The sequence below is a fragment of the Pelobates fuscus genome, chromosome 12 (genome assembly GCF_036172605.1).
Source record: "Pelobates fuscus isolate aPelFus1 chromosome 12, aPelFus1.pri, whole genome shotgun sequence".
Lineage (NCBI taxonomy): Eukaryota > Metazoa > Chordata > Amphibia > Anura > Pelobatidae > Pelobates > Pelobates fuscus.
In genome coordinates, this window is record NC_086328.1 from 140586551 (window position 1) to 140600587 (window position 14037).

A 14037-nucleotide genomic window follows, 5' to 3' on the forward strand; every position below is an offset into this window, starting at 1 on the left:
GGTTTAAAAATAATATCAGGAAGTATTACTTTACTGAGAGGGTAGTGGATGCATGGAATAGCCTTCCAGCTGAAGTGGTGGAGGTTAACACAGCAAAGGAGTTTAAGCATGCGTGGGATAGGCATAAGGCTATCCTAACTATAAGATAAGGCCAGGGACTAATGAAAGTATTTAGAAAACTGGGCAGACTAGATGGGCCGAATGGTTCTTATCTGCCGTCACATTCTATGTTTCTATGTTTCTATGTTTCTATGTTTCTAATGTATTTAAATTAATGTGCAGCAACTATAAGTAATTGCTAATTTTATGATGTGATATCCTAAACCTTAATGCAGAAATACAAGAGAGGATTGACGCACCACAACTCCTTATTGAGTTTTATAAATCAATTTACCATGAGCAAGACTATGATTCCTATTAGTGATTATATTTTTATTTATACGTGTGTGTATATAGTGTCTAGGGTTGAGTGTTTTATAAATGTCTTCAGAATCCTGAGATGACATCATTTCCCCCTAATACATGTTTCACCACTGCAATTAACATTGTATTTTTAGGTTCAGGTTAATAGCTAGTGTTAGGGTGCTGCATGAGATAAGTGGGAGTTATAGTCCCAGCTGCAATCATTAAAATGGTGGCAGGTATCGATCAGTAATGTAACTCCCACTAATCTCTAGCAGACCGGGACTAGTTAAGTTAAGTTAGTCTTTAATGCCTAGTGTGTCACATGCCCTCCCTACCTGAGATATATATTCACATTAATCCACGCTTACTCACTATTCTCAATTACAACAAGGAAACAGTGCGGACAGTCTTCCACAGAGTTTCACGAATGGAATGACCTTCCACACAGTTTGAATCCAGTTTAAAATCTAGGAACAGATCTGGCATTCTGTATTTACAGTCAAACAATTACTGTAATAACGTTTTTCCATGTGTCACTGTATCAATCGCATTCCCCAAACCTGTTAAAATAATTTATAATGTTACAATATCAGCTGTTATACACTGTATTTTCAGTTAGTAGTAACTTCAACCCAACAACATTGTTGGCTTGAACCATTTACAGTTGGTTTAATACAATAAAAGTTATGGATTGTCCAGGAAAATAAAAGTTCTATGGGCCAAGACTTTAGTTTTTGTCCACGTAAACCGTCGGTGAAGAATTTCCTTATATCATTATTTGATAAATGTGTTCCATCATTTTGTAATACAATTACAGGAGAAGAGATTACTTGCTGATTCATAAAAAATATAGATTGAAATCTACATTAAGCTCTAGAAATGATTTATATGGACCTTTTACAGAAAGGCATAATAGAGGCAGCAATCATTCGTAACGTTTTGAAGTCATCTAACAGAGAAGGTCAGATGAGAATTCGCGGTCCGTTTGTTAATATCTCAGAATCAGGAGTGCTGGAGTGCTTGAGGAAGGGGGATCTTGAAATTTGATTTTAGGGCTAAAGTCTTGTCCACTTCCTCTGCTGGTTGCAAATTGTGCCACTGTGCCATGGGGCGTCTGGGGTGTGCCAGCATGTCTGACCAGTGTCGTAAGGCATTGCCCGAGGCTCGACAACCTAAATGCACCTTTCCAATCTGCTCGTTCTTGTTGACTTTATCATGATCCCATACTGAGATGATCAGATCCACGTTCTGGAGGAAAGAAAAGCATAAGAATATCAAAGCTATTTTGGGAGCATTAAAGGAACACTATAGCGTTTGTATAACATATTGGTATTACTAACAGGTCTATAGAGTCCTAGTCACCTTTTAGGGTGCACATGGCACCCAGTCTACTGCATTGAGATAAAATGTTCAGGGTGCCTATAGTGTTTCATTAACAAAACCATACATTATAAGTACTCACCCAAAATACAAAAAATAGTGACTTTGTTTATTTGTTTTTAGCCTTGCAATCAATATGCTTCTGTGTAACCATAAGACAGCACAGGTGGCCACCCGGGGGGTGCAAAAATGTCCGGATGACTAGTGGGAGGTGGGAACACAGAGTACCCATCTACTGCCGGTCACCATGCTGAATGCTCGAGTGAATAATTTATCCGGACGTTGTACTGTGTTGCTGGTGTATCATTATGTGAAGAAATAAAGCATGCAGCCTTAGAGGGTACGGGAACTTTTGGAACAGAAGAACCCCTGGGATATGATGTCATGTATCCCATCGGCCTTCAGCTCCAAAAGAGATGCCACGGCTGCTCCTCGATGCTCCCATACCCTCTGAGTGCTATGGGAGAGAGAAGGGCAGCACCACCTGGTGTGGAAAAATGATAAGAAACAGTAAATGTGTGTGCAACAGCCAGCGAGTGTGTGTGTGTTTAGGAGCCAGTGAGTGTATGTGTGTGTGTGTGTAAGAGCCAGTATATGTGTGTGTGTGTGTGTGTGTGTGTGTGTGTAAGAGCCAGTGAGTGTGTGTATGTAAGAGCCAGTGAGTGTGTTTGTGCAAGAGCCAGCAAGGGTGTGTGTGTGTGTGTAAGAGCCAGTGAGTGTAAGAGCCAGTGAGTGTATATGTGTGTGTGTGTGTGTGTGTGTAACAGCCAGTGAGTGTGTGTGTGTGTGTGTGTGTAAGAGCCAGTGAGTGTATGTGTGTGTGTGTGTGTGTGTGTGTGTGTGTGTGTGTGTAAGAGCCAGCGTGTGTGTGTGTGTGTGTGTAAGAGCAAGTGAGTGTGTGTGTGTGTGTGTAAGAGCCAGCAAGTATGTGTATGTCAGAGTGTGTAACAACCAAGTGTGTGTGTAACAGCCAGTGAGTGTGTGTGTGTTTGTAATAACCAAATGTGTGTGTGTGTGACAGACAGTGAGTGTGTGTATGTGTGTGTGTAAGAGACAGCGAGTGTGTGTGTAAGAGCCAGTGAGTGTGTGTGTAACAGCCAGTGAGTGTGTGTGTGTGTGTAACATCCAAATGTGTGTGTGTGCGTAACAGCCAGTGAGTGTATATGTGTGTGTGCGTAACAGCCAGTGAGTGTATATGTGTGTGTGTGTGTGTGTGTGTATAACAGCCAGTGAGTGTGTGTGTGTAAGAGCCTCTTTGTCTCTGCAGACAAAAATCCTTGCATCGACCCTGTGTACACTATTTCTTTATGTTACATAGTTACATAGCTGAAAAGAGACTTGCATCCATCAAGTTCAGCCTTCCTCACATATGTTTTTGCTGTTGATCTAAAAGAAGGCACAAAACCTAGTCTGAAGCGCTTCCAATTTTGAAAAAAATCCTTCTTGACCCCAAAATAGCAGTCAGATGTGTCATTGGATCAAGCAGCTATTACCCCACTAATTAGAAATTATATCCCTGTATGTTATGTTTTTGTAAGTATTTATCCAATTGCAGTTTAAACATCTGTAATGACTCTGACAAAACCACCTCTTCAGGCAGAGAATTCCATATCCTTATTGCTCTTACTGTAAAAAAAACTTTTCTTTGCCTTAGATGAAATCTCTTTTTTTCCAGCCTAAATGTGTGACCTCGTGTCCTATGTATAGCCCTGTTTATGAATAGATTTCCAGATAAAGGTTTGTATTGGCCCCGAATATATTTGTATAATGTTATCATATGCCCTCTCAGGCACCGTTTTTCCAAACTAAACAGATTTAATTTTTTTAACCTTTCTTCATAACTAAAATGCTCCATTGCTTTTATCAATTTTGTAGCTCGTCTCTGCACTTTTTCTAGTGCCATGATATCTTTCTTTAGAACAGGCGCCCAAAATTGCACAGCATATTTAAGGTGTGGTCTTACCAGCGATTTATAAAGAGATAAAATTATATTTTCATCCCGAGAATTTATGCCCCTATTTATACAAAACCTTACTGGCCTTAGCAATTGCTGATTGACATTGCATATTGCTGCCTAATTTGTTGTCTATAACAATTCCCAAATCCTTCTCGTGTGTGGTTATCCCTAATTCACTACCATTTAGTGTGTAAGTTGCTTGTGCATTCTTGACCCCGAAGTGCATAACTTTGCATTTCTCTACGTTAAATTTCATCTGCCATTTTAGTGCCCATTTAGTGTTCATTTATGTTTTATTCAAAATAAAATTAAAGATTTCTTCTTTGTTAGTTTTTTTTAAAGAGAAAATGGCTTATTATCTCTCTATACTTATATTCATGAATTAATAAACAAACCTGAATTTGCTCCAGTGTGACGTCAAAGGTAAAGGCTTCATTGAAATATGGATTTAAAGTGTTCTTCTTCACGCCTGTCCTTTTCCTCTTCCACTTCTTTTTGTTTAGCGCTAGCTGCACCTTCACATATGGATCTGTAAAAACAGAACATTATAACTGATCACAGCCTGGAAATGAAACCCGTCAAATCAAGTTCTTTTGTTTAGATAAAATGGCGTAACATTTGTTTGAACACATTTTTCATTTGTTTTTTTAGCTTTTACCAAAATCTTAAAATTAAAAAATGTTTGAGATTGTATACATATTTTTATTCCTACATTTCAACTGGACATGGTCTAAAATGTTAACTTTAATGCACCCACTGACTACTGTTAGTCACATGTAGTTGCTGTGACAATATGGATACACAAATTGGCCAAATATCCAGTTTATGAGTAGTTGGAACATGATGGTATGTCTGAGAATGCCACAAGAATCTACAAACATTCTTATATGGAATGTCCTTGTAAGGACTTACTGTCCACATTCAGTAACCATAGTTACAAATATCTACTCCCACACACGTCATTGCAGGCTGCAGATTACCCCCGCGCCCCTCTCCAACCCAGATCTTAGTATGAAGTTATGCATTTTAACTGGAAATACAGAGGGCAGAATGGAGTGCAGATAGACTGGTTTGTTTTTCTGCAGGGTGAATACCACAGCTGGAGCAAATGGAATGGTGTATTTTAAAATTGCTTTATAATTGTATTGCCGAAACTGAGAAAGAAAGGAATAGCATATTCCTTTCTCAATTTTTTAAAAATAAAATAATAAGGCTATTTTACAATGGGATTTTCACACTAATTAAAGGTGCACTATAGGGTCAGGAACACGGACATGTATTCCTGACCCTATAGGGTTAGAACCATCATCTAGCCCCCCTGGTGTCCTTGTGCCTCCATAAATATAGTAAAATCTTACTTGTATTCAAGTCTGGAGCTGCTTGCTTTGTCCCCATTCCTTTAGACCTGCCCAGTGCCTGCTGACATCATCAGAAGTGGTAGCCTAATCCAATCACAATGCTTCCCCATAGGATTGGCTGAGACTGACAAGAAGGCACATCAGGGGCAGAGCCAGCATGATTCAAACACAGACCTGGCCAATCAGCATCTCCTCATAGAGATAAATTGAATCAATGAAACTCTATGAGGAAAGTTCAGTGTCTGCATGCAGAGGGAGGAGATACTGAATGTTTGGATGCATTTTAGGCAGCCATGACCCAGGAAGGATCTCTAACAGCCATCTGAGGAGTGGCCAGTGAAGTTATCACTAGGCTGTAATGTAAACACTGCATTTTCTCTGAAAAGACAGTGTTTACAGCAAAAAGCCTGAAGGTAATGATTCTACTCACCAGAACAAATTCAATAAGCTGTATCCTATACAATAATCTGTCTCCTATAAAATAAGCTGTAGCTGTTCTGGTGACTATAGTGTCCCTTTAAATGCACTTATAGTGATCTGTCCCATGTAGGTTTCTGCACAAACTAGTAACTCGCTCAAAGTAACATATCGGTTGTTCATTTTTAAATTAAAAGTAAATAACTATTTTTATTCCCTCGTGGAAATACAGAGAGTTTAATAAAAATTGCTTTAGCATCCGTTGTATTCTGCGAAGGGCCCTGTAAGGATCCATGCACACAATAAAGCACACAAAAAGGAATGCCATCCAATGCCACATTCATAGTAGATACCTGGGTGGGTAAAGCTGCCCAGAGCATTGTGGGAAGGTGTCAGCACTTGGACCTAAAAGTATATTGGAGGTTGTTTTGGTTTTTTTATATCTACCTCCGCTGCACTCCTCAGCAGCCAACAGCTGTTACTGAGATTAGGAAAGGAGGAGCGGTCACTATCAGAGACGTGATAGTAAGAAATAAAAAGAGATACGTTATAGTTCTCACTTTCCTACAACAGAAAGTATATTGTATCTCTTTTTATTTCCATGTTGTCACAGTGAGGATCATCATCACACGATACATCCATAGAGTGAGGCTTATACAGCTCCACGCTAGTTGTTGGGAGCTACTTAGGGCTCTATAGAATGTGAGTGTATTTCTAAATACCATATAAGCCACATCTATGTGTACTTGCATGCTACACTATATTGGCAAATGATCTTTTCATATTTTACAAACATTGGACCATCCTCCATCGGACCAAAACACACACCATATCAAAATGCTGGGATCATACCGCCCAGGAGCTTTTAAGTAGAGTCTACTAGAAGCTCTACATATTACAAGTGCATTTCTTCTTTTTATTTTTTTTACTATATGGTCTTAATTTTTGTGTTTATTTTCATTCCATGTTTGACATACTCCTGAGGACCACCCTAGGTGCTGCTCCCTCCATCTATAAACAGTCAATCTGTGCTCAACAATGCAGTTACTAGTCGGCACAGTTAACAAAATATTTTTTTAATCAGCTACAAAAAAAGTTGCATAATGATTGTTCTTTCTTATTTTCCAAACCCAAGTCAAACTATTTCACAGAAAAAAACACCTCAAATTTAAATTTAAAGGGACACTCCCCTACCCCAAAATATGTTTGAAATAACACGGTTTAATTCTGCATGTTTTCATTTAGGAATATCTAAAAACAGCTTGCAAAACCTGCAGTTCTCTTGTTAATAGCCTTTGTAAACCCTCCCCTTCTAACCCCGCCCAGACTTTCTGTTGCCGTCCAATCACAGACTTCCCAATGCAGCTCAATGATGAGTCTTTGTAAGGCAGGTGCTCTGGGCAATTGCTGCCTCATGAGTTTATCTTCACTGAGCTAAACAAACCAGGAAGTAACAGGACCGCGTGTTTGATTGGCGGCCAGGGGCGGTGTAACCAGGTTAATTTATAAATGTCCCAACTTCTATTGAAATCTGCAATTTCTGCAAAATGAAAACACTAAGCTTTTCAGCAAGTTAAAGTGCTTTAGGGATCTGGAGTGTCCCTTTAATTGTGCTATAGTGAAAAATACAGAATAAAACATTTCTGTGAAATCAGAGCACATCATTAAATAGTGTTTGTGAATATATATAAAAGTGTCCCTTCAATTCCTGTCATCCTATGGAACAACAAATCACTTTATTCAGATTTCGTAACAAATCATTTTGTTCTTCCATTGATTCAGCACATCTGAGGAGTGTTTGTGCAAACTCTAGCCATGACAAGTGTTATTTGTTAATGTTTGTGTTTTGCACTTAGTTATTAATAAAACATTTTCTTAAAGGGAAACGGTCACATTTCTAAATATTACACCAGTTAATAGAACATTAAAAAGCATTTATTGCTCATGTTAACTTTGACATTATACGGTTATTTAATAAAGTGAGAGTTCCCGGTGAATTTCATATCTAAGGTCAAACAGCTAAACTGGAAAACAATTCTCCAATTCAGGCTGCTTTCATTTTTGGCTACTCTGACTTCAATTAATAATGCCCTTTAATTACTCACTATAGTAAATAACCTGCTAATATTGAAACATTTCTCTTTTATCTATATGACTGCGACTTCACAAAGAAGATCCATGAGATAAAGTTGTCCTTGGTCCCTAATACAATCACAACATGCGGATAAAATGAGCCAAGTAATATTGATTCACATATTGGCATGTACGGAATATTTACCAAACTAGCAAATACGGCATAATGAGTTAAAGTCACACCCCGGGAAAAAAAAACTAAAAAGATATCAAGAAAAGTAAGTAAATGGGAAGACTTTTCACATACATCCCACCATCCCAACTGACCTGAAAATCCATCTGAATCCATCTTCTTGAGTTTCTTGGCTTCCAAGATAACAACAGTGAGTTTTCCATTACTGGGGACATATCTCAAAGATACACAGATTTCCCCCAGTCGCTCTTGCTGTAAATGGAAGGGGAGAGGGGGAGAGTAGAAGGGAAATATGAAACATCTGGCTCAAGTTTACATATAACATATATATATATATACTCTATGTTCATAATTACATGATTCCTGGATCCTGTTACAGTTCTACAGCAGAGTGGGGTCTTTAGTGGAACATACTCCAAATCTAAAATGTAGAATGGGGTCTTTTCTATACTCTGGAAAATCGTTGTGGTGATTCTAAAGAACAGTCCGGAGAGAAATCCGAAGGAGGAACTGTAGCCCCCTTTTGACATAGTGGGTGGCACCCATTCGGCGCTTTTATCATCTTTATTTTGTGAGGGCATTTGCATTTGTCACTTATTTAACAATATTACACAATGTTATATTTGTGTTTATAGGTTTATCAGCAAGATCCCAAAAATGTTGTGTGTATATACATTTCTCCTGTAGTTGGTTACCATCTGGGAGGTAACCCTGGAAGGCTGTATACCACTGAGGATAAATGGAAACTATTCAAACAAATATTAGAAAGGTACATTTCTCAGTATGTACCATTGGGTAATAAATATAAAATAAACAAACTAAAAACCAATGTGGCTTAGTAGAGAAGTAAAACAAGAGATTCAAAATAAGAAAAGGGCATTTAAAGCATTTAAATCGGACAAATCAGAGGCATCCTATTTAAGATATAAGGAAGCCAATAATGTTTGCAAACAGGCAATTAAAATGGCTAAACTAGAAAATGACAAACTGATAGCCAAAGAATGCAAAACCAACCCCCTACATTTTTTTTCAAATACATCAATGCTAAAAAAACAAAAAATTTAAGTGTAGGTACACTGGCAACAGAGATGGGTCTGTTAGCTAATGAAGACCAGGAAAAGGCAGGAATTTTTTAATAACTATTTTTCTTCAGTATATATTAATGAGGATCCTATGGCAAGAGGTATGCAAATGATTGCTGCAAAAAACTTGCAGATAACTTGTAATTGAATGACTCGAGACAAGGTGCTACAGCAGTTAAAGAAAATTAATGTAAATAAAGCTCCGGGGCCTGATGGTATTCACCCATGAGTACTTAAGGAGCCTAGTGGGGAAATAAGTGAACCTCTGTATTTAATTTTTCAAGATTCTTTTGTTTCAGGTATCGTACCGGAGGATTGGAGGAAGGCAGATGTTGTTCCTATATTTAAAAAGGGTTCAAAATCCTTGCCGGGAAATTGTAGACCTATGAGCTTAACTTCTGTGACTATGAAAATATTTAAAGGGATTCTAAGGGATAATATTCAGGAATTCATTGTGAAGAACGTTGTTATTAGCAATAATCGGCATGGTTTTATGAAACATAGGTCATGTCAAACTAACCTAATTGCATTCTACAAAGAATGTCCCTGTGGGACACGTCATCTACCCACACTAGATAGCCCTGAGATTCCCGCACATGCCCAGTGAAACATCTGGACATGCGAACGGGAATTTCACCTATTCATTCATTCATCAGACAGACGAATGAATGAATAGAAAAAATCAGACGAACAAACTAACACTGTGTATCAGTGTTCGTTTGTTTGTTCGGTTTATTACAAGGAGGGAGCTACCGGCGTGCAGCTCCCTCCTTGCAATATGTAAAGACAGAAGCGGCAGGGAGCAGTGCTCCCCACCACTTCGTAAGCCCCCCAGGTCCCCTCCTCACTCTATGGGGGTCAAAATGACCCCCATAATAGCACAAGGGAGATTAAAATCTCCCCAATGCCCCTACTCGCTATACCGCGGGCGGCGGGTGGGGGCCATAATATTAATAGGTGGGGGGGGGGACCTACTGTCCTCCCCCCCCCGGCCCCCACCCCTGGGCGGCGGGTGGGGGCCATAATAGTAATAAGGGGGGGACCTACTGTCCTCCCCCCTGGCCCCCACCCCTGGGCGGCGGGTGGGGGCCATAATAGTAATAAGGGGGGGGGGACCTACTGTCCTCCAGCCCCCGGCCCCCACCCCTGGGCGGCGGGTGGGGGCCCTAATGGTAAAAGGGGGGGGGGACCTACTGTCCTCCCCCCCGGCCCCCACCCCTGGGCGGCGGGTGGGGGCCATAACGATAATGGGGGGGGACCTACTGTCCTCCCCCCGCCCCCACCCCTGGGCGGCGGGTGGGGGCACTAAGTAAATTCCCCCCCCCCCATCAAGGTGACTAGGGGTGGCCAAGCCCCTAGTCACCCACCCCCCACCCAAATAAAAAATGCCCCTACCTACCCCCCTCACCCTAAAAAATAGTGAGGGGGGAATAAAATTGCTAACCTGTAAAGTAAAATTAAACTTACCATTCGACGTCTTCTTTTTTCTAAAATCTTCATTTTCAGCCCCAAAAAAGGCCAAATAAAAAACCATCATAGCCGTCGAACTAAAAATAAAATAAAAAACCCGAGCGCAAAAAAAAAAACCAGACGAAAAAGAAAAAACCCGAGCGCACAAAAAAATAATCCATCTTCACCCATGGAGGGCTCCGCGCAGACTGAGCTCCGCAGGGCGGGGCAAGGCTTATAAAGCCTTGCCCCGCCCTGCAATTAGCCTAAGAACACTCTGATTGGTGGGTTTAAGCCAATCAGAGTGCTCTTTGTCATTTTACAAGCGTGGGAAAGTTCTTTGGAATTTTCCCACGCTTGTAAAATGACACAGAGCACTGTGATTGGATGGATTTCAAGCCATCCAATCACAGTGCTCTGTGTCATTTTACAAGCGTGGGAAAATTCAAAAGAACTTTCCCACGCTTGTAAAATGACACAGAGCACTGTGATTGGATGGATTTCAAGCCATCCAGTCACAGTGCTCTGTGTCATTTTACAAGCGTGGGAAAATTCCAAAGAACTTTCCCACGCTTGTAAAATGACACAGAGCACTGTAATTGGATGGATTTCAAGCCATCCAATCACAGTGCTCTGTGTCATTTTACAAGCGTGGGAAAGTTCTTTGGAATTTTCCCACGCTTGTAAAATGACACAGAGCACTGTGATTGGATGGCTTGAAATCCATCCAATCACAGTGCTCTGGGTCATTTTACAAGCGTGGGAAAATTCCAAAGAACTTTCCCACGCTTGTAAAATGACAAAGAGCACTTTGATTGGCTTAAACCCACCAATCAGAGTGTTCTTAGGCTAATTGCAGGGCGGGGCAAGGCTTTATAAGCCTTGCCCCGCCCTGCGGAGCTCAGTCTGCGCGGAGCCCTCCATGGGTGAAGATGGATTATTTTTATGTGCGCTCGGGTTTTTTCTTTTTCGTCAGGTTTTTTTTTTTTGCGCTCGGGTTTTTTATTTTATTTTTAGTTCGACGGCTATGATGTTTTTTTATTTGGCCTTTTTTGGGGCTGAAAAATTAAGATTTTAGAAAAAAGAAGACGTCGAATGGTAAGTTTAATTTTACTTTACAGGTTAGCAATTTTATTCCCCCCTCACTATTTTTTAGGGTGAGGGGGGTAGGTAGGGGCATTTTTTATTTGGGTGGGGGGTGCGTGACTAGGGACTTGGGCACCCCTAGTCACCTTGATGGGGGGGGGGAATTTACTTAGTGCCCCCACCCGCCGCCCAGGGGTGGGGGCCGGGGGGGGCAGTAGGCCCCCCCCTCCTTATTACTATGATGGCCCCCACCCGCCGCCCAGGGGTGGGGGCCGGGGGGGAGGACAGTAGGTCCCCCCCCCTCTTATTACCATTATGGTCCCCACCCGCCGGCCAGGGGTGGGGGCCGGGGGGGAGGACAGTAGGTCCCCCCCCCCTACTACTATTATGGCCCCCACCCGCCGCCCAGGGGTGGGGGCCGGGGGGGGAGGACAGTAGGTCCCCCCCCCCTCTTATTACCATTATGGCCCCCACCCGCCGGCCAGGGGTGGGGGCCGGGGGGGAGGACAGTAGGTCCCCCCCCTACTACTATTATGGCCCCCACCCGCCGCCCAGGGGTGGGGGCCGGGGGGGGAGGACAGTAGGTCCCCCCCTCTTATTACCATTATGGCCCCCACCCGCCGCCCAGGGGTGGGGGCTGGGGGGGGGAGGACAGTAGGTCCCCCCCTCATTATCTTTATGGCCCCCACCCACCGCTCAGGGGTGGGGCCCGGGGGGGGGGACAATAGGTCTCCCTCCCTTATTTTACTTTACAGCCCCCACCCGTCGTTTAGACGTCGGGGGCAATATTTTTTTTATTTTTTTTTACAGTGAGCAGCCACAGGCTGCTCACTGCTTACTAGACATGCCCCTACTCGCGGTATAGCGAGTAGGGGCATATTATTTACTAATACCAAGTCATTTTTACTTAGTATTAGTAAAGTTGGCTGAAAGACCAGTTTAGGTCTTTCAGCCTTTTAGTAGATAGCTCCCTAATACCGTGGGAATTAGGGAGTTATCTACTAAGCGGCTGCAAGATGCAGCCACAGCAATGAATAGGATCGGGGTTTCATTCATTAGAATGAAATTCCGATCCGAACAAAGTACCGAATTGCATCCTAACACCAATGGAGAAACAGTGCTCATTCTGTTAGGATGCAATTCGGCAGTTTTGCCGGCGTTCTGTCTAAGTGACAGGACGTTCGGCAATACTGACAGGAAGCATTGTGGGAACTGGGAGGAAAGCTAGGGATCATGGGAAAATTGGTCTGACCAGCGGAAATGAAGCACACTTTGCTCCTCCGCTGGTCAGAGCTGGTCAAGCGGAGGAATCCTCCATAAGACAGAGTCCCTACTTTGTCTTATGATTTTAAAGAAAACTAAAGAAGACAGGAAGAAAAGAATAACAGATCCCGAGAGAGGGGGAGAAGAGGAAGAGATTGAGGAAAGGTAAGTTCGGCATGACAGTGCCGCTTTAATGGTAAATTTTCATGCTAGGCAAAAGTGGTAAGTGGTGTCCCTCAGGGTTCTGTTTTGGGACCGCTTCTATTTAACATATTTATAAATGATCTTGAAATATGCATTGAAAGCCATGTATCAGTGTTTGCAGATGACACAAAACTTTGTAAAGTAATAAAATGTGAGTAGGATATTGCCTTGCTGCAGAGGGATTTGGATAGATTGGGGGACTGGGCACTAAAATGGCAGATGAAATTTAACGTAGAGAAATGCAAAGTTATGCACTTCGGGGTCAAGAATGCACAAGCAACTTACACCCTAAATGGTAGTGAACTAGGGATACCCACACACGAGAAGGATTTGGGAATTGTTATAGACAACAAATTAGGTAGCAATATGCAATGTCAATCTGCCGTTGCTAAGGCCAGTAAGGTTTTGTCATGTATAAATAGGGGCATAAATTCTCAGGATGAAAATATAATTTTGCCTCTTTTAAATCGCTGGTAAGACCACACCTTGAATATGCTGTGCAATTTTGGGCACCTGTTTTAAAGAAGGATATCAGGCACTAGAAGAAGTGCAGAGACTAGCTACAAAATTGATAAAAGGAATGGAGCATTTTAGTTATGAAGAAAGGTTACAACATTTTAATCTCTTTAGTTTGGAAAAACTGCGCCTCAGAGTGGATATGATAACATTATACAAATATATTCGGGGCCAGTACAAACCTTTATCTGGAAATCTATTCATAAACAAGGCTATACATAGGACACAAGGTCACACATTTAGGCTGGAAGAAAGGAGATTTCATCTAAGGCAAAGAAAAGGCTTTTTTTACAGTAAGAGCAATAAGGATATGGAATTCATTGCCGGAAGAGGTGGTTTTATCAGAGTCCCTACAGATGTTTAAACTGCAATTGGATAAATACTTGCAAAAACATAACATACAGGGATATCATTTCTTATTAGTGGGGTAATAGCTGCTTGATCCACGGAGACATCTGACTGCTATTTTGGGGTCAAGAAGGAATTTTTTCCTGGTTTGTTGCAAAGTTGGAAGCGCTTCAGACTGGGTTTTTTGCCTTCTTTTGGATCAACAGCAAAAACATATGTGAGGAAGGCTGAACTTGATGGATGCAAGTCTCTTTTCAGCTATATAACTATGTAACTATGCAAGTTAAGTTATATATATATTTTATT

General features: G+C 41.6%; 1 protein-coding gene across 3 annotated transcripts in view; it reads right to left on the reverse strand.

Annotated features, from left to right (window-relative positions):
• Positions 1–996: 996 nt before the first annotated feature.
• Positions 997–14037, reverse strand: part of SYT8 (synaptotagmin 8) — a 55581-nt gene continuing 42540 nt past the window's right edge. For all 3 annotated transcript variants that reach the window (XM_063438354.1, XM_063438355.1, XM_063438353.1), the window contains exons 7-9: positions 7918–8035; positions 4138–4271; positions 997–1653 (exon numbers count right to left, since the gene is read on the reverse strand). In XM_063438354.1, coding sequence (XP_063294424.1) covers positions 1408–1653; positions 4138–4271; positions 7918–8035 — 498 coding nt within the window. In that variant the 3' untranslated portion in view covers positions 997–1407. The remainder of the gene's footprint in view (positions 1654–4137; positions 4272–7917; positions 8036–14037) is intronic.